The sequence below is a fragment of the Cydia pomonella genome, chromosome 20 (genome assembly GCF_033807575.1).
Source record: "Cydia pomonella isolate Wapato2018A chromosome 20, ilCydPomo1, whole genome shotgun sequence".
NCBI lineage: Eukaryota > Metazoa > Arthropoda > Insecta > Lepidoptera > Tortricidae > Cydia > Cydia pomonella.
The window spans coordinates 1,596,891-1,619,115 of NC_084722.1; the positions used below are offsets into that span (position 1 = coordinate 1,596,891).

The window sequence follows — 22,225 nt, forward strand, 5'->3', positions numbered from 1 at the left end:
TTATCATAAATGTTATTTATAACCCCTGATAAGAGAGGTGTTATAATAACATTTGTATCTGTGTCTGTCTGTGGTATCGTAGCTCTCACACGGATGAATCGATTGGAGTGTGGTGTTTCTGATATACCAATGATGTTGTTAGGGGAGATCGAGGCGAGTTAAAACAGAGCTAGATAGAAACAACGACAATTTTGAGACATCTATAACGACAACAGTTTTGAATGATTCACGGTTAGTTCCACTAGGCATAAATCAACCGGGTTATGTAACTGTATCGAAATATCGGGAGCTCATAAGCAATATATAATATAAAGGTAATCACGGTTCATATTCATATCCCGGTCGATTTAAGTGTAGTGACATCTATAACGGTTATCGAGCTGGAAATAACGATGTTTATAACCTCGTCCCACTGATCCCTCAATATGCGTATTGCCTCAAGACCGCAAAAATGACGTTGTTTCAACTAACCTCTGTTTCAACTCACCCCGGTCTCTATCGCTTAGTCGTTCTCTATTTTAGTTTTTCAAACTTTATTACAAACATATATGACGTAATGTAAATAATATAGGTACCGTTTGGAACTTGTAAAACACATCAAAAATCATATAGGAGCTACGTGTACCCTAGTCCTAGGCTATTAACGATATTTAGATTAGACCTTACCTCACACATAGTATCAGACATGTAGTTTCCTTACTCACTACTAGATTTAGACATTATATGACTACTTTAAGCAGTGTATTGGTTGTTAAACACAAAACTCTCTTGAGATGAGACTAGGAGTCTTTTTTAACCCCTTAACGCGTCATAAAAAATATTTTGTTTAAATTTGATCTTTAATAGCTGTCAATGGTGTTGAATATTATATTATTATATTATAACTCTTAAGGCCCAGCCATAGAAATGAAAAATCCAAAATTTGCCACTGGAATTTGAACCTATAGTGCACGGAATACAGTAGATTTTATTTTGTTTGAAAATTGCACCAAACAAAACAAATGCAACTCTGTCCTAATTAAATATGATTTAAATTTCATCGAACTGAATAAGTCCTATAGGTAGGACCTTAGGCCTTACGAGGATATTGCAAATGCGGTAAAGACCTGCAATATTTTACGATGTGAGTATGGGTAAGGCTCACAAAAAGTGTACTTTATACTTTTTGCGAGCCTTACCCGTAGGTATATAAATTATACTGAGCGACTTTTGCCGAGCCCGAAAACGCGAAAAATAATTGGCGTTTTCGTACATTTTGTCTGGTCTGGTGCTGATATTTTCTTTGGGGAAGTAATTTTTTTTCGTGATTAGCTATCACCATTTATTCATGAGTGAGAGACTAAGTTTTAATAAATGTCTATTTAATTGTATTTTGGTATATTACAGTTATTAGCAGAGACAAATGTAGCCGGGTTATAATGTAGTAATTATTTGGTAATTATGTTCTGGTGATTTGTTTTCATGTATGCATGCTACTAGCCGCTAATGCTTATAAATATGTCAATATTATTATTTCCTCTACGAGACAGGCTATGCCTAGTGTGAAGGTCAGTATAACATGTAACACTTTAAACTTATATTTGTGAAATAAACAATTTGTATTTGCATTTGTGGAATCAATAAACTGCTTAAAGATAATTTATTGCAATTTGAATATCGAACAGGCAAATTTTAAGTCGTATCTACAACATTGTTATAAAATTAAAAATTATGGCTGGCTAATAATATCGCGAACAAAGAGATTAAAATAAAAATTAAAACCAATTTTTTTTATAGATACTTATACAGCGAACAGTAAAAATATTTAAATTTATTTTGCCTTGTTCGATATCGATTAAAAATATGTAATAATATAATCATGCAGTGCGTGATATGTGCATTAAGATAAATGAGACAAAATTATTGCTATCTTTGATATTAATTCTCTACATTTATCTATCTACAAATAATAAATGCTAGTAAATGCAACGTTTTTGGTAACGTCATAAAACAAAAGCTATGCATGCATAAATAATTTTAAAACAAGTTCTTTTCGCACGACATGTACAGTGAGCTGCAGAGATAACGGACCCCCATGCAAACAAGTTTCGTTGCAGGGGGCTCAGTTATCTCTGCAGCTCACTGTGCATTGCTCTCGCCTTCGGCTCATGTAACAAATGTCTGCAAGCCGAAGCAATGAGTAACTTAGTCTTATCTTCTGGAAATCATATACATTACAATGGCTACCGAACATTGTTCACGTTATGTACGGTAATATTGTACATAATTTACTTACATGGTATGTAAAACCATAGAGAAATAAGTAACATAGAGTGCTCCCTCCATACTAGTCGACATCTAGCATCGAGTAGCGGAATTATGTACCACTTCTAGACACTAGATGTCTCGAGTGTCGCGACTGAGGAAAATTGTATTGCTCAACAATTTACAACATATTATAGAGTTCCGGTTATAATTTTAGCTGAAAATTGTTGAGCATTAGACTTTTCGTCACAGCATCTCTGGCACTCTATGGTAGGGAAATAAGAAGTAGAGTTCTCACTCCATACATGAACAAAAACCCCCACTTAAGTATAATAAGTTTGAAGCAAGCCTGGTAAAAACTTATTTTATTCACTAAACCCCTCTAACCTCACGTCTGTTTATGATATTGATACGGATACTGATCGAATTTTTAGTCATCTTGTTCCATTTTTTTCGAGAACGATTTTTTCTGTTCTATTCGGCGCAACCGATATTAAATCACAATTTTTGACAAGCAACACATGCTAAACCGGAGTGTCCACTCTAAACTTACTTCTCTAACATATAAAATACATGTACAATTTTACAATAACCGTCCATAACATACTTTTGTATTATCTGACATTCCAATATTACAAATGTTCTACATCTATATTGGTGATAAAAGGCCTGACCTTCTAATTATTCGCAAATAATTAGAAACATTACTCATCGTTTTATCCTATAGCACGCTATGTTAAATTCGATCCAACGCATTCACAAATTGACTACAATCAGAGAGGAGATTGTTCAATTGAGTCATGCAGTAAAAGACAAATTGATTACAATCAGAGAGAGGATTGTTCAATTGAGTCATGCAGTAAAAGACAAATTGACTACAATCAGAGAGGAGATTGTTCAATTGAGTCATGCAGTAAAAGACAAATTGACTACAATCAGAGAGGAGATTGTTTAATTGAGTCATGCAGTAAAAGACAAATTGACTACAATCAGAGAGGAGATTGTTTAATTGAGTCATGCAGTAAAAGACAAATTGACTACAATCAGAGAGGAGATTGTTCAATTGAGTCATGCAGTAAAAGACAAATTGACTACAATCAGAGAGGAGATTGTTTAATTGAGTCATGCAGTAAAAGACAAAATCGTTCTATTATACTGGATTTTTATTTTGCAGATCTTCAGCTCACTTTCTAAATCTGAGCTGCAAGATTTATATTTTATCATTGTGTATGTGTATGGGCAAAAAACTTATTTATTATTTACTGTACTTAGTATTTATAGATACAATGTTGTCTTTATGTAACTTCAGTATAATTAATACTTCTCTCTCTGCTACAACTACTGATATTCAGAGCAAAAAGCTATTAGAACTTCATTTTACCGCGATTTTGTCGTGTAATAAAATTAGGCTGGTCTTAACACAAATACATAAAGTGAATAAAACTCACATATATCAAAGTTTGAGTACATGGGGGCAGTTATAGCAACACTTCTCAACTCTTTGATGAGCGTTCATCATCATGAACTTAAGAGTAATTCTCTTGTCGGTGGAGTATGTTCCAGCTTTTTATATCTTGCGCTAACCTAACGGGCTCTTTGACTTTTTGATACAATAAGGAGTAAATGCTGCCAAAGCATAGAGTGCTTCCAGTTTCATTGATATTTACGATTCCCGTAATTATTCGTCGAAATTACCCCAATATACACAGTGCACAGTTACATGTACAGCCGCCATCAGATATATCGGTGCGGCCAAGGCGCTCACAAATATCTGAACACGCCTCTATTGTCAAGAAGTTGAAGTGCTTTTTCAGATATTTGTAAACACCTTGACCGTTCCGAGATGGCGACCGCATCTTCAACAATTTCATATTTTAAATTTCATTATAAATATAATACAACACAATAAATATGTAAACATTAATCAAACGATATTTAAATATTGCAAAATATACGTAAACAGGGTATAACTAACTATTTGGTTTGACATACAACGAAGCTACATTGCACACCACACATTATAGCTCAATTTAAATTGAGCAATTATTAATCAATAGCATGACTTTCTCCCTTTGATCAACTAACACTTCATTAATAAAAATAAAAAAACAGTACTTAAGGTGCTACTTTACCGCCCTAGTGCGGTTGCTAGCGTGCGTTTGTCGTAAATGTAAATGGCCATATGTACTGTAAAACGTTGTTCTATACACGTACGAAAAGGTAATTCGCATCCCGTGTCGATTTTTTGCCAATTGTTGCGAATTTACTACTTTTCGCACTTGTATCATAATGTACAATTTCGTCACTGGTATCAAACGTGCGTAACGTGCGTATTTGTAACGTAATGAGATGAGTGTTTGCATCAACGAGTATAACAACAGCCAATAACTTACCCCCTTATTCATAAACGTATACTAAAGTTGACAAGCCGCTAATAATCGTGTCCCTTTCCATCATACCAATACGTCGGAAAGGGACAAACGATTATTAGCGGCTTGTCAACTTAGTGAACGTTTATGAATAAGGGGATTAATAAGTAAGCCCCGTTTCATTAAAATTATTTGCGGAAATCGTGAGAAAACCAGGCAAACCGCAGGTTATTCATCAATTTACCTATGATCAAAAAAGGAAAGTTTCACATTGATTGCCTACATTATTTAAACATAATAAACATCAGTCATTTCACTCACTCGTTTGAGATCACCTAATTAATCTAAACTCATGATACCTACTCAATCAGGTCTATAATGTGAGCTCTAAGTCTTATCACGTAAGGTACAATTTCGATTGGGGCTGTTTAGTATACTAAGGTGCAGATGCCCTTGTGTGAATATATTAAGTATCATATCATCGTATTATTAATTTGCTATTAGTGTGTTACACGGCTGTGTATTAGGAAATGGTTGCTAAATTATGAAAGTTTAACCCTTTGAACGCTTTATATCATAAACACAAACATCACTCAAACGCCAAGCTCCCGGGCGCAAGGGAGCTAATTTGAACCTTATTCGAAAGTGTGAAGGTTACTTTGACAGCGTCTGCCATACCTATAGTTGTCCTTGGCGCTGTGGGCAGGACTAGTAACGACGCATTTAGGTGTTCTTGGCGTTCAAAAGGTTAAAGGCCTGAGATACATTGATGAAACAAATTGTCAAATTAGAATTACATCAGTTCATAAATATGTATACATTTCTTCACCTGAATCCATTTCATTATGGGTAAAAAAAAATATACATATTTATGAACTCGACTGTATTAACTCTCTCGTTCGTTCTAGTCCGTCTTTGGTAACTCAACACTAATTAGGCAATGTATAAGTGTCACCATAAACGTAGGTGCAAAGTTAAATTAGACTACAATATATCTCAGGCATAAGATATATTTTTCTACTACCGTGCTTGATATTCTAATACTAAGTTATTGGCACATAGTTCGATTACATAATAAAAATCAATTTATTGTTCTTAGTTAAAATATGTGATGTTTTGACTAGTAATAAGTTCATAAGTGTGGTCTAAATGTGTAAACTACTCACCGACCGGTACCGGTAAGTAGTCCGTTGGATAAGGAGACAAAGGGAACTCTTTGGAGTTCGAGTATATGTTCAAGAGATCTATAGAAGCTTGGGAGATGTGATGTGTATTGTATTGCGTACCGCCTCTTTACATACACTCTCCTGTATGCGTGAATGCAAACTTAGTAAACGCGGGTCGTCCAGCGCGCCTATCAGTGGCGGCGCGTCACAAATATTCGTAGGGAACCCGGAGCTACTTTTACTTTCCTTTTCTTCATGACCCGATCGTGAAAGTACTCAACGGTCTGAAATTAGACAAGCCGGTGGGAATCGAGTTCTTTGAACGATCCGCCACTGGCGCCTATGTTAAACAAATGCAAAATATGCGAGCGTTAGTGCACGCTGCTCAAATCTTTTTCGACCTCGACACCACGCTGCACGCCACTGGGGCCATACACCGATGCTTGCATAAGCCTCCTTAAAGTTGGCTGTACTATAGTAGTCTCCTTCCTAAGTGTTTATTTAATATTAAGAAACTTATCCCGGCTTCGTTCTATTATTCTGTTGGGCGTGCATATGCTAGTCAGTGACCGCCTCTGTATCAGTTTAGCAAACGTCCCATGCACCAGCCTAAGTTGATCTCGCAAGTATACCGACAGCTGACAAACTATTACTACTAATGTTTTGGTGTTTATCGCTGATGTGCCTGCATATGCTGGTCAGCGACCGCCAGCCTCTGCCTCAGTTTAGCAAACTTGCCATGCACCAGCCTCAGCTGAGCCCGCAGCCGCGCCGACAGCTCCCTCTGCAGTTGCTGCACCTCGACCAGCTCGCGGCGGAGCGCCGTGTAGTCAGACCGCACCTGGGAGAACTCGCTGTGAGCTCGGGCGGGGAAGGGGGGATAGATGCTCTTATGTACTGATTAAAAATAACTCCCAGATACAAGAGTTGCAGTTAGCTACATGTAATACTAAAAAAAAGTTATATAAAGGAGGATTTTCCAGCTGCCCTTATGAATGCTGCTTTCTTTATTTTTAGAATGATAGGAAGCTGAGTATTTCTCAACGCTGTTTTTGTAAGCCAAGTATTTTGAGAAGTATTAAAAAAGTAGCGCTAGTAAGCGACACTCTGGTGGAATGCTCGTTAATATACTGTTTTTAGTGGTTTTCCGAAAGTGAAAGCTTCTGTGGTTCAATACCTGCCAACACCTGGTTATCCGGAGAATTATTTTTAAAACACCATTCTACAGTAGTGACATGCTTATTGCTACACAAAAATATTGTCAGTAGCCAAATTAAATGGAATTTAGAAATCGGCATCAAGGAAAAATGCTATAATTGCACACACTTTGTCAAAACATGCCACTACTCTGAAATAAAAGCATCTGTCATCGGCGTTTGAATTAGATTGAAAACATGACACAGATGGCGCCCTCACTGAAGTATTGTGGGCATGAGAACCAAATACATAAAGCTGTCGTAGCTGGCTTTCAAGTTATGGAAAATAAGTATACCGAAAACATGTTAGATATGTTATGATGCCATAGTTATTTTGTCTTTACTTTTTTATTTTTTCGTAAATTATAAAGCTCGACTTACTACCAATAAAACTTTTATGAAAAAGAGCTTAAGTACACCTTCAAGTATAGATCGTTAGTTTTGCAAATATTTTTCAGTTGACTTATTTTCCACTTTTATTCAAAAGTCAGATATATTATCAAGATAAAACCAGATTTAGATTCTTAAAGTATCCTTTAGGTAAATTTTTGATCCGTTGACGAAAAGATAGATGATACCTATAACTATTCCACACTGACTTTTGAAGCTTTGCGTTTTAACGATGACATTATGCTAAAATAAAGTGCATAACACCATCGGTACTCAAGTTAACAGCTCTAGAGGCTCAGGCGTCTACCGAGTATGTATACTGCATATTCAATGAACACACCTTTATTTAATCAACTGTATTTATTGTTTACTCATGCACCTACATTGCAAAGATAAATACTGTAAAATAATTATCGTAAGTGACCTTTACTCTCCACGCCCCAGCTTGCTCGATACAAGAACAAGAATAAAGACTCGTGGTCGTATGTGTATTTACTGGAGATACGACATTATACGAGTATTTACACGTTTTTAGAACTTCATTAACCTTTTGATCACCGAGAACACCTAAAGGCGTCGGTAACTTGTCGTGCCCGCAGCGCCAAGGACAACTTTAGGTGTTATGGCGGACGCTGTCAATTTAACCTTCACACTTTCAAGTAAGGTTTAGCTCTTTTGCGCCTGGCAGCTTGGCGTTTGGATGTTTGTGTTTATGACATATAGCGTTCAAAAGGTTAAGTAAAATTGCTAAAAGTCCTAATTTCCGATGTCCACTTAAGTGGTCATCAATCAGAAACTTGTCGAACGTGTTATTGAACAGACGCAGTGCGGCTGCTCGCATGGATGCGCTCCATCGAATATGCACTACACCTTGACGAGCCATACAGTGCACTGCCTAGTACGAATGCCTTTGTAACACTCGTATTTATATCTATCAACTTATAGTTATTGTTTTGGTAGTCAACTGTTTAGTTCGTACATTAATACATTTAGCTAATTTAGCTTAAGTTATCTGGTTGGGGACTTAAAATCACCTGTCTCTCTGAGTCTCATCTATTTTGCTTTACAAATATTTATAAATTGTACCTACATTGTTTTTATTTGTACTTTTTGTAAACAGTGCACTGTATCGCTGCCTCGAAGACGCCCTAGCCATAATAATAAGTAAACGTGTGTGCCGACCGAAACGGCCGGTGGTCATGAAGCGGGCCCGTCTGCGGGCTTTGCCGGCCAACCGTAGCGTTGGACCGGGGCTAATACCGATAAGCATGAACCTTGCGGCTTGGGACCTCTTGTTACACGTAGGTATTACAAATCCAAGTTTAATAATGGAATAATTCAATAATGGGCTGAGTGGCGCAGTCGGTAGGGTCGACTCCAATACGCTTTAATGAGCATTTGTAAAAGTCTGTCCTATAATGTAATAAAAATAAAAATCAAGACCGAAACCGACGCAGTTGCAGATCACTAATCGATTGAGAGACGAACTTGGCGTGTTTCTTGCTGATTGGTGGGAGAGAAGATAGACGGCTAAACAAGGCTCGGAACCGGTTTTCAAAATAGCAGTAAAAACCGGTTTATTTTGGTTTTACTACGAACTTCCATAAGAACGCGAACGGTTTAGGAACTCTAAAACGAGTGACGTGACGGCCGGGCGGCCTGGTAGTGTACGGCGTAAACAAAGACACCGATATAGGAAGAAACTGGTTTTTATCGTTATAAACCAGTTAATCTGGCAAGAACTAATGATACAAAAAATGTTCTCCTAAAAACCGGTTTTACAATGTTTTGCGCCAAGTACATGATAACCATTTGGAAATTTAACCGGTTTCCGAGCCTTGCTGCCCAAGACGAGGGTAGTAGACTAAACAAAGGAAGACCTATGGTCAACAGTGGAAGCTCGAATTTCTTAAGTTATAAATACATTTTAAAAAACTGTTTGGATTGGATTGGAATAGATAAACCTTGTTTGTAATATTAACTTTGGGTTTACATTAGGGCAATGTTTTTTTTTAATATATGAAGATGGTAAAAGAGATCCCAAACCGCAGCAGAGACAGAACGCTAGTATTCTCCTGACCTTCTGTCAGCGTTAACGCAACTGGCTGAAAACAAATTAGTAGGTAGCTTAGTTATAGTATCAGTGGCTCTCACTACAAATATACTTTTTGAACATATTTCTATCCAATAATTGATTAATATATGTGACCTCAGCCGGCAAAACGTTCCACTTTGTTGCTTGCCATAAGGATGCCTTGTCGGGTTAATCATATAAAGATACAAGGCGACAAGCAAATCTCGTCCTTAAAGCAAGCCACACAGTGAGACATTTTTCCAGCCACGGTCAGACATATACTAAATATTTATATGTATATTATATTATATTATATTTATTATGTTTTCTGATTGGAAATCAGATTCCCTTTGGGAGCGTAGGTTCGTATCCTACCGACTGCGCCATGTTAAAGTACTTGGGAAGCGACAATCAAACACCAGTTTCAGATCAAGACTAATCCTCATTTATTATATGCTTACCCACAACATGCATGAATATACATTTACCAAAGTACCTACAATGTACATTTTGTTAGCAAATAGTTTTTACACAAACACATTTTTATTTGAATTTATTCTAACAGCTTAGTTAATTTAGTACACAAGTTGGTTAGGATAAGGAAAGTTAGTTTTTTGTGCAATTTCATACAATTCAAATGTTAGATCATTCAAACAAAACATTTCATACAAAATGTTGGTATGCTTGGCAGAAGAGTCAAGTCATGGGTTTTGTATGTATGCAATCTCTTAAATACGTAAAAAATAAGCATTCATTATTTCTACTTTAGAACAACAAGTTCATGGTCACATAACCATCAAAAATTTGTACATGATGTTCCTGCAAATATTTGAGAAGTGACTGTTTGCTGTATTACACACATTATAATACAGGCATATAAGCAACTAACCTCCGAGACTGACTTGAGCAGAGTCATGACACACATGTCCTGACTGTCCACCGGCACGGCCAGGTCCTTGTCGCCCTCCATCTTCCACGCCAGCAGGTCTAGCTGCTCCTCGGTTTGTTGGGCCTGTGTTGATACAGTGTAAATAAGACTAATGTTAAGTAAGGTGCAAACACAAATCTACTTGTAAAATAGTTGTTATAGATTGTTAGATGATGAAACCAATTTTTTACCAAGCAGATACGTCTGCGAGCAATACTACAAATTGTATAAAGAAAAAATTTTCCATTTTTCCAAAATGGCGGGAAAGGACTTGCCTCTCTCAATTAATAAGCTTCGAATAATGGACAAGTCAAATTAATCTGATGTTAAAAACTGACTTGTAAAGATGTTAGCATAAACCACAGGATCAAATAATGTGAAATTCTGTGATCCCATTATTCCCACCCCATGTGACCACCACAATATATGAAATCGGGACAGATTGGATGATTCATATAAATTTCCATATACATATACTTGGCTGGGACAAATGTGAAAACACCGAAAATTGAGCTATGAAGAGCTTTTCATATTTTATAAAATAATACCCTGTCTGACCTCACCAGCTTCTTTCACTTAATGACTGAATTTATTCTGTATACTCAAGGAATACTTACAAAATGTAAATGTAGGTAACATGTATATGGAATTGGAAGGGTTAACCCCGTTAACCGATTCAGAACTAACCATGACGTTATTATGCCTCTACGAAGCATTTCCTCTACACACCAGTAAACCTATGTAATCAGCTATGTTAAGGCAAATTGTATATGCCCTAGGCTAAACAAGGCATAATGTAGTGCACAATTTATAACAAACTACTATTTATAAAAAAATTTATGAGAGCCTTCCTTTGAATTTGCTACAATCAGGGCCTCTAATAGCATACTTACTCATATTCATATTCATATTCATATTATTTATTCACAATATTTATAATATTACATGTCATAATAAGAAATAATAATAATAATTCGTATATAAGTGTACATTCGTAAAAGATCAACAACTAATAACTAACTAAAGCTCAACATTCAAAAATTCGTCATAACTGTAGAATGTGTGTTCGAGAAGCCAAGCCCTCAGTCTAGCCTTAAAACATTGCAGCGACGGTGACGAGGTGACTGTCTCCGGTAACCTGTTGTAAACAGTTGGACCCATTATGTGGGTCACCTTATTAGACCTTGCAAGTCTACGTTTTACTGGGACAAGTTGTTTAGGATTACGCAGCGTGCGGGCAGAGTCAGCGCGTTTTTTATATAGAGTCAGGTTGGTATACACGTAAATAGCGACTTGTTGTATCACTATTGACGGCAAAGTCAATATACCTAGTTCGCTAAAATACGCTTTCGCGGAGGTATCCTGGCTAACCTGTGCCACGCACCGCACGGCTCTTTTTTGAAGACGGAAAACGCGCTGCCAGTCCGCGGCGCGCCCCCATATCTCCGCGCCATACTGCAGCACCGAATGAATTGTCGCAAAGTAGCAACTTCGTACGACATGCCGTGGTACGACCCGCGCCAGGCGGCGAAGGGCAAAACATGCACCACCCAGTTTACCACACAACTGGTCGATATGGGTCATCCAGATTAACTTACGGTCTATTTGAAACCCTAAGAAAGTAGTGAACTCAACCTGCTCCACTTTGATGCCGTCAGCTTCGATCTGAAGTGCCCTTGGCGTCCGACCTCCAACGTGAAAGTGCAAAAAGTGCGTTTTGGAAAGGTTAAGCGCCAAACCATTCGACTTAAACCACTTAGATAGCTGATCCGCAGCATCATTGAGGCGTGTCTCCAAGCTGTCTATATTTGGTGCTGATATAATGCCAGCGACGTCATCCGCGTACATTAAAATGTCGGCGGATGTTATCGCTTCGGGAAGATCGTTTAGTAATAATGAAAAAATAATATTAGACACTGACGAGCCTTGGGCGACACCCATGGATGTAGCCAACGGATCTGACCTGACTTGACCCCCGTCCCCTACCACGACTTGAGATCTGCCCCGGAGAATGTCAGTGAAGAGGCCGTGCGCATTGCCACATATACCATAGTGCAGTAGTTTTGCGCCAATTACGCCATGATCTGCCACGTCAAACGCCTTGGAAAGGTCACAGCAAAGCATTGCAACCTGCTGTTTCCCCTCCAACGCGTCGAAGATTTTGCGCACAGCCTCGCGCGCTAAGTCGGTCGTACAGCGTCCTGATCTGTATGCGTATTGTCGATCGGATAATGCGTTTGTTGCATCGAGGAACGCTGTTAACCGAGAGCATAATCCGTTCTCCAACACTTTAGCGATGCAGGGTATAATAGAGACTGGCCTGTACCCATCAATATTCTCTCTTTTCCCTTTGCCCTTAAAGAGTGGAGAGATCTTACTAACCTTCAGAGGGTTGGGGTAGGATCCTTCTTTAAGGCATGTGTTGTACAAATGCGTTAGGGCGGGTGTGACGGTATGAACAATAGAAAGTAATAAATCCATCGATATGTCGTAAATATCTTTCGTAGACTTGTGTGGAATACGCGTCGCGATTATATTGTGAACCTCTTTGACGGTGAAAGGGGTGAGCCTAATCGAGCGGTCCGCAGGTGCGCGCGCTGCGCTCAGCTGGTCGCGCACGCGGTCAAGGTCGGCGCGAGGCGCACCACAAGCTAATGCAGCGCGTACAAATCTGATGTTCATGGAGTCGGCTACCTCTTTTTTTGAACTACATTTTACACCTTCTGGACTTTCCACTACATCTGTAAAATCAACGACGAGACGTCTTGTTTTCCCTCTCTCTTTATTAACGACCTCCCACATTGTTTTGGACGAATTTTGAGTCATAGACATTTTTTGACAGTAGAAACGCGTTTTGCACTGTTGCAATTCATAGTTATACCTAATTTTTAAACTGTTAATGCGATTTTTTAACTCAAGATTCGTAGGAAATTTACGTTCTAAATAAATGCACTCAAACAATAATGATTTGATATTTAAAATATCCTGAGTTACCCACGATTCGCTATTTTTAGAACCACACCTTCTTTTTAAGGGAAAGCATAAGTTGTTTTTTTCTGATAAAATACTACTTAATTGAGTTGATAGTGATTCAGCAATATTATCGGCCAAAAAATCTCTCCAATCTATGCTTTCCATCGCCAAGATGAAGTTAACACGATTTACTCCAGAGTAATCTCTGGTTACGCGAGTTTGTGACATAGTACTTTTACTCCTACTTGAAAGTTCTAGACGCACAGCGTAATGATCCCCGAGGTTAGTTACGACGGGGGATGCTGTCACTAAGCCTGCATCTACATTAGTATAGGCATGATCAAGTGCGGTACATGAGTGAGCGCTTATTCGAGTGGGAAACGTTATTTCATTCCTACAATCGTGCGACATCAATAAATCCTCTAAATATCTCAGATCTGCTGTTTTGTCCCCAATACAGTTAATGTTCATATCGCCTACAATAACGAAGGGTTGACTGAACGCATTGGCCTTCTCGAGCACACACTCAAGGTGGGTCAAAAATTCTTTGGTTGGAATTAAATTAGTTCGGTACAAACATATTACAATAAGATTAAACTCTAACAAATGAACAGCTGATAATTCACAAAACAATTCCTTTGATAGGTCAACAAATTCAGGTACATTGACGGCTTTGATGTTATCTTTAACGTATATACACGACCCACCGTGAATAGATTGCTTCCGACAAAAAGAAGAAACCAAAAGGTATTTGTTCAAGTTAATGCACTTAAGATTTTCATTAGATAACCAATGTTCAGTAACGGCTAACACGTCGCATTTTAAGTCAGTACCTAATAACACTTCCAACTTATCTGTTTTGTTGTTGAGCGATTGCACGTTTTGATGGCATACAATAATCCGCATACTTGATGCATCCTGTGTGTGTGTAGTAGTCGCACGCGCAGCGGCGCAGTCACTGAGCTGCTGTCTCGGGTCGTTCGGTGGTGGGGCCCCGCTCGGAGCGGGGACGGACTCGAAACCAGTCGGTAAACCGTATGCCGTTCGGCCACGAAGTCGGCGATTTTAACAGCTCGTATATGCTTTCGGGAAATCCGATTATGAAAGCAGCATGCCGTTCGGTTTTTATGTTTCTTTTCTCGACAGTATACTCCGTCGACTTATGAATTTTATTTAGAAAAGTCAAAATTTGCTCGGTAGTGGTATCTGGCTGGAAGTTCCAAGCTTGAATATATTTAAATCGCTCTGCAGATTGCAAATTATTGTCTATATTGCCAACTCCAATAACAACAGCCGATTTAAATTTCCGTGTTTTACGTCGAGGTACTTGCCATTTTCCGGCATTTTCGTCTTCTTCAATCTCAGGTGACTGGTCGCTGGCAGATCGCGATGTCAGCGGTGTACTATCATTGATCGTCGCTAATTCAGGTTGTTTTAGTGGCCCCACATCTAGTAGCGCCTTCACCGGTACAGGTGCTGCGGTCTGCTTTTGTGCGGGAGCAGTGGGTGGTATTGTTGTTCTTTTCGCACTCATTGCCGGCGCTATCGGTTTTTGTGGTGGCTGATGCTTGTTGTTAATAGTTGTCCTGCTTGCACGTTCAGCTGCTCTTCGGGTACGGTCGGTGACAGTCGTAGAAGTTATTGTCATGCTCTTTCTACTCGCTGTAGTTGCCGATAAGTCTTCGCCATTTTTGTCCGCTGCCGCACACATCGACATGCTGGATATATCAACACTCGTTAAAAATTGTTCAAGTACCTCCTTTTGGCTTTCGATGAGCTTTTGTTGAACACGAATCTTCTCATTTTGTTCCAAAATTAGGGATGTTTGCACTGCAATTTTTTCAGCTAACGAATTCAACTTTCTTTTTGCTTCGTCTAGTACACTTTTACAGTCGGTTTTGGCCATTTTACTGGGCTATCCAATTTAAATGCCCAAGAGCTTTTTTAACACGTTTTATTTGTAGCGCACACACACACACACTTCATATTTAGCACTGTTCAAATATTTGGCAGCGTTTCATGACTAATGGGCGTGTTTACTATCGCATTCTTGAATGAATCACACATTACACATGTACAATTTACACTGTGATTGACGAAGCTATCATCGGAGACGTAAATTAAATTGAATATAGGAACTTGGTACAATAATTTAATACATAAAGAGGAAATGTAATGAAAATATTATCACATCGGAAGTATAGAAATATTCAACGTTTCTACTTTTCTTGAAATAAAACTTATATGTGACCTTTAAACTGCAATTTGTCTGTAGAAAGCAACACATAGAAATAACCAATATCCTAGTACCAGTCGCCTTTGCCCTTTAGACATCCAAGCATCATTTTATAGGCCTGTACGGGCGGCTCTGTGACCCACTTCCATAATACCGCTACAAACAAACGAAGCCAACAAGAATAAGGCAAGTTACTCACCGTTTCCTCCAGGTCTTCCATTGTAATTTCTTTATCAGTCATCTTTAAGCCGTAATTTCGATTTTTTCAGTCAATTAATTAGAAAAAACAGGCCAGAAAAAGTGAGGCGACCATTTTCAGGAAACTGACGTTTATTATGGAATTATTTAATTTCCTAGTTCCAGATGCAAAAGACACTTAACTTTGCTGGAAAAACCACAATAAGATTTGCTAATTGCTTCTTTAATTAGACTAAAATAAGGTCTATTTATGCTTATTTCAAACTCAAGCTTGTTTGTAATTAGTAGAGTAAATTGACCCAATGCAACGCATCATAAAATTGAAACGTCAAATCAAATAATGCGTCTAGTTATTGCAATACTAAGATCAAGGACTTATATCTCCATGCTAAGTATACGCAATTATTGAAACGAGAAAATGGAAAAGGGACATGAACAGGGTATGATAAAATTCCTAAAAAACATAATTTAAGTTCACCACTGATAAAAAAAAATATTCGATTTTATCTCTTATTTGATTTTATGAGGCAATACTTTATGTCGAATACAATTTTTGCAATTATGAAACGCCTTTCGCGGGAGTTATAAAAAAAATATTTTATTACCATCGCCTATAGATTTTAATTTAGTTTTATTTGTAATTTTAATGTGTACATTTTTATTTTATTTATAGACACCCGCAACATCAGAGGGGTTGCAAATGGAGCGTTTTCACATTGTCCGATGCTGACAAAAGTGATTTTTTTATACATTTAATTATTGTTTGTTGTTCAAAGGAAAGCGTTATTTATTTAGTGCTTCAGGACATTGTGCCTATTTTGCGTGAGACGAGGTAGCGTTACTCTAACCACCCCAGCTCCTCCACGAAAGCGACTGACATGTCTCTGACGAAGCCTAGCAAGGCTTTCAGATTGCTAACTGCCTCCTTTAGTGTGCACGGAGTCCCTAGGTATTTACTCCTGTACCTATACTTCTACCTGTTTGCAGTCTAAGAGAATGTGTTTGTGTGGAAAGGAAAGCGTTAATGCAAAAATAAATGGACTTGATGCCATAGCACATTTTCTTATCACGCTGTTTTTATCGTTTAACCTGTTGAAGCAGATGTCGATTAGTAATAATAATTTTCATATTTCGCTTGTTGTGATATAGTTCTGATAAGCGATAATGATAAAATTGATAAATTATCGACGCAACCTGAGAGGTATCAATTTTTTTTATTTATACCGGTAATGATTACAAGTTTCCACATACTTGTGGTAAGTACCAACTGCTATTAGCAGGGGAGCATGCGATGCTAAATGTGTAGTTACTCGAGCGTCGTGGAGACCTATTGGATTCTTAATATGATATGAAGAAGAGGTTATATAATGATTTATTTTCCAGCGATCATAATCATAATCAATTTATTAATAATAAAAATTACAAGTCACAGTAATTGCCTATATCTATAGCAAAATATAAAACATAAAAAAAAAGCGTCAGATCAGGAAAGTGTCTACAGATTTTTAAAAATGTAAAAAAAAACACCACCACATGGAGTTACTGGAGCGCGTCAGATATTGTCCCTGATAACAAGAGTATGTTAACCTGCCGGTTTACATGGTCGGTGTGGTTACACGGAAGGGTAGAAAATAAGGAAAAAAAACTCGAGCGCGTCAGATATTCAAAGGCGATGTTAATTGGATTATTAGTGTCCATTTCAATAATCTGACGATTTTAGCGATCCTTGAGCGAGTAAGTCGAGGCCTTTTTTTTGCAAATTTGTGACCCAGCTACTCGCTTACGCTATAGCTATCAGTGGCGGTGCGTCACAAATATTCGCAGGGAACCCGGAGCTAATTTTGCTTTCGTTTTCTCCATGAATCGATCGTGAAAGTACTCAACGGGCTGAAATTAGACAAGCCGATGGGAATCGAGTTCTTTGAACGATCCGCCACTGATAGCTATTGACACTTTTTAACAAGTAATCGATCCACTATATCTTAATCTGAGGCGCTCGAGTAACTCCAAAAATCTCCTATTTGAAAATATTATCTAATTATAATAGTAAATAAAAAACCAGAGCGTATTTATATACATTTATTTGTCTTTATTCATGAAGACAGACGAGATTTAAAGTGCCATGACTTGAGTACGTTAAGCGCAGAGTAGGGAAAAATACAGATACACAAATTTTTCACTTCAGTCCAAATGGTCCTCATTCCTTGATCTGTTTTATCCCTACACTGTGAGCGGATACTTAATGTAGTATTTAATTAACATTTTTCCAGGATTACCCGCAATCAGTGCGAGAAACTAACCTCGTGAGAAAAACCGTAATGAATTCAACAATTATTCCAACTAATAGATATAGTGTGTTGCAGATTTATATAGTAATAATAAATGTGTATAGATATGGCAAGTATTTAAAATAGTAAATAACTTCGCATCGTATTGAAAAAATACTCCGTTTAAATTATGATTAAAGCCTAATTTCATGTGTTGTTCGTATCGTACCCCCTATGTACGATGATACATGGCTCACGTCGTGCGAGCGGGATGTCGCTATAATACGCGCATAGCGTTGTCTCGCTCAAACTTGTAAGTGTGCCATGCCCCATATAGCAAAAAATATAATTAATAAATTTCTAAAATACATTTACTTTATAAATCCGCAGTGCACCTAGTGATATAATCAGATATTTCGCAGTATTACAGACAGCTAACAACAATAATCTTTACAATAAGTTGCTGGCGTTAGGGCCAGATTTATAAAAACACTTAGCCTTACCTAGCAGGTGCTCTTACTATCAAATATTTGGTTGATTCGATTCGATATCACTAATCATTATTATATTCGAAATACACGCGATTTTTATCAGGTTTGGTAACAAAATATAACATAACAAATCATACAATAATGCCCATTATAGGTGCATACACGCCGCAGTTAATTATTGCGGAGCAACACGTTAACATTGGGTAACTTACCTATACTCTGGCAGATCCACTTTGTCTGTAGAAAAAGGCGGCAAATTTAAAAAATGTAGCGCGTAGCTCTGCTAGCCTAGCGGTAAGAGCCTGCGACTTTCATTCCGAAGATCGCGGGTTCAAACCCCGGCTCGTACCAATAAGTTTTTCGGAACTTATGTACGATATATCATTTGATATCTAGCAGTCGCTCTCGGTGAAGGAAAAAATCGTGATGAAACCGGACTAATCCCAATAAGGCCTAGTTTACCCCCTGGGTTGAAAGGTCAGGTGGCAGTCGCTTTTTTAAAAGTAGTGCCTACGCCAATTCTTGGGATTAGTTGCCAAGCGGACCCCAGGCTCCCATGAGCCGTGGCAATAAGCCAAAAACGCTAGGAAGAAGAGCGCGAAGAGTTGACTTCCCATAGAAAGTTGGAATTTCACACCTTTTTCTACTGAAACAGTGGGTGTGTCAGAGTATAGTTACTTACTATAGCAGTGATGTTCCACAGTTGAACTATAAAAGTCAACGGTGTGGATGCAGCTTTTGGCTGTGTCATTCTCAAGGAAGAGGGACCAAGACATTTAATCTAAGTCGGATAATAATTCAACAAATCAAATTATACGGGAAATTTTAAAAATAAATGTCGTGTATTTCGAATATAAGTTTTATATAATTGGCCCTAAGCCAACTTGTAAGTCACTAATCTAAATACAAAATATACTTCTCATTAAGTCCACGCCGATGGGATACCTACCTTATCACCGCTCAATAGAGTTCATTTTCGTATTGCACGCGCTATACATAATGTATTCTATACAATTTACGTAATTATAGGCTATATGCCGCGTCCAAATAAAACTATAAGGAAACAATTCATTGTAAATACTAATAGGAGCTTATTTCTTTTAGGCTACTTATAGACTTTAAAGTTTTAGAAATAAGGTCTAATTTAGAGAGCGAAACGGAAATAAGCACTATAAGTATCTTCTCGGAAGTATTCTAATAATCAATTAAAAAAAGACTAGATTTAACCAGTATCAGCCAAAGCTAGAACTAGATATCCAGACAATCAACGTATATTGGTAAAATATGAGGAAAAAGAAAAGTGTAAAAATCGCGTTGACTGGAATATGTCGATTAACAGAATACTTTAATCGAATAAGATTAAAAATATAATTAAAACAATAACTTGCTACATTTTGTACAAATTAAACATTGATTTCAGTTCTTACAGACGCTGACGGTTGAACTCCACACGCGTCACAATTTGTTAAGTCCTATATAAAATTGTCAAAAAAACCTACACATCAAGTTGATGTCTATATTAAGGACGCTAAGCGCGAAGAATTTCGTAAGTTGACCCGCCTGTTATATTGCTGTCAATGCCACTGTGCGAGCGGGACAGCAGATACATAGAGATATAGACGGGTCAATGCACAATGTACGAAATTCTCCGTGCTTAACGTCATTATTGGTACGGTCACGTCTCAAAATATTGATACGGAAAAAGTGCCAAAAATATGTATACACGACATTATTGCCCATATATTAAGATAGTGTATACATATTTTTAGCACATTTTTCGTATCGATAATTTCAGACGTGACTGTAAGGGCTTGTCCACATAGGCGTTTTTAAACGATGTTCAGCACTATGTTGCCAAAACAGCATGTTTTAAACCCCGATGTGGACGCGCCATTAGAAATCTATAAATAATTAGAATTATATAAAACTAATAATCGATGCACACGCATCACATACACTAACAATTAATTATAGTACAGGAAACTGAATGCCAGTTACCGCGGCTATACCCTGCCCACCGAACGTTGGCAAACAGCCATCTTGGAAATAAGATACCATGAACAGGGCGTACTAGTCATTTATAACTATAGGTACTAACGCCATGCGGCTACATAAATAATATCATGTTTCTATATCAAATTTAATATTCATTAATCAATTGGGTACATTGGTTAGCCTAGAAATAAAGCGATTGCAACGTATTGAATTGACGCCGAAAATGTAAAAAATATTGTCAAATTAGGACCATTCTCGTGCCAATATATCTTTTCACTTTTCTACACAAATGTGACGTTCCACGGGTAAAGGTACCTTGTGGCGGTTGGAGCTTACTTCGCGTAGTACCGCATTATAGTTCGTTTTTTTAGCATTAGAAAGGTAAGCGATTTTGACGTGCCTTTTTATTGAATAACACTTTTGAAAAATAAGTCACGTCACGTCAAATATGTAACAATTATAAATAATATACGATCATTTACATTCTATAGCTTTCATCAGTAATAGTTATTGATTTTTAAAAGCGTTTTTAACGAAAAGACATGTCAAGATTGTTTACCTGTTTTCTAATGCTAAAAAAAACGGACTGTAATATTCAGCGTCGCCCGCTATAAGGTCACTTTAGCCGTTGAACGTCACAAATATTTTATTGAGAAAGAGATTATTATATAACAGCTTTATCAATAGGCATAACTGTCCCAAAGCTCGCGAAGACAGCAATCGAAAAGCGAAATTTGGCTTCAATACATCGGAAACGCTTAAGGGCCTGTTAAGGACCTCTGGGTCTTGACCATATGTGCCAAATTTACCTTCTCAATGTCACCCTGTGTAAAACTTATACAAATCTAACATCCTCCTAAGTGGGGTAAACTCGCACAATTATTGACATATTGTTAGGAATTTGTTTTCCCATCTTTGGAATATATCTGCATACTCTCAAATCTAAGATTATTTTGTTTGCAAATATGAATGAAATTCGCAAAAATCTTTTTTACTTTAGACGTCGCTAAAGTAACCGTTGGTAAAGAGAAATAAGTAAGCTGAGAGTGCTCACGCCTAACATGGATTTCGTAAGGTACTTAATAAATAATAATAATTTTTTTTTAATAAATAATAAGTTATGTGGGTAGGTAGGTATGATTAAACTTATGATTAAGAAGTTTTAAACTAACTATCAGACTCCCGTGAGAATCGAAAATAAGTCGAATAGGCGCCCGACATGTTCGATCCATTTTCGAGGATTGTCTTCACGAAGCAACGACATGTTTTCACTGCTCGAGGGCGCGCCGTGTGTTTTAAACTTGCTTAAACTTACTTCTTAAGCTTGAGTCTTATCATAAATAAAGTATAAAACTAATTATAAATGGATTTTAGCTATGTTTGGAGTGAACACTCTTTACTAATGACTCTATGCACTTGGTGACAGCCAACAATGACACATCTGCAACTTTTATTCTTGATTTAATGTCAATAATTTCAGCATTTACCCTACTAAGGGCCCACTCATCTTCTCTTGACTTTGACAAGTCTTAGCATATAAAGCCAAGCGTTTCCAAAATTTGAACACATCAGGAGGCTGAATGAGAAACCACCCTAAGAATCCATAATTGACTACCAGAGCCGAAGCCGACGGCAAGGCCTATCACACCCGACCATGACCTGTGTGACCATGGTCCCGAACCATGGCCCGTGCAACCA

General features: G+C 37.7%; 1 protein-coding gene across 1 annotated transcript; it reads right to left on the bottom strand.

The window, feature by feature from the left end:
* Positions 1-888: 888 nt before the first annotated feature.
* LOC133529097 (uncharacterized) lies at positions 889-15,977 on the bottom strand. Its single transcript, XM_061866717.1, has 3 exons — positions 15,776-15,977; positions 10,329-10,451; positions 889-6,620 (listed from the first exon to the last, which is right to left on the bottom strand). Exons 1-3 carry the CDS (start codon positions 15,815-15,817, stop codon positions 6,450-6,452), a joined length of 336 nt encoding a protein of 111 aa, XP_061722701.1. The 5' UTR covers positions 15,818-15,977; the 3' UTR covers positions 889-6,449.
* Positions 15,978-22,225: the final 6,248 nt, after the last annotated feature.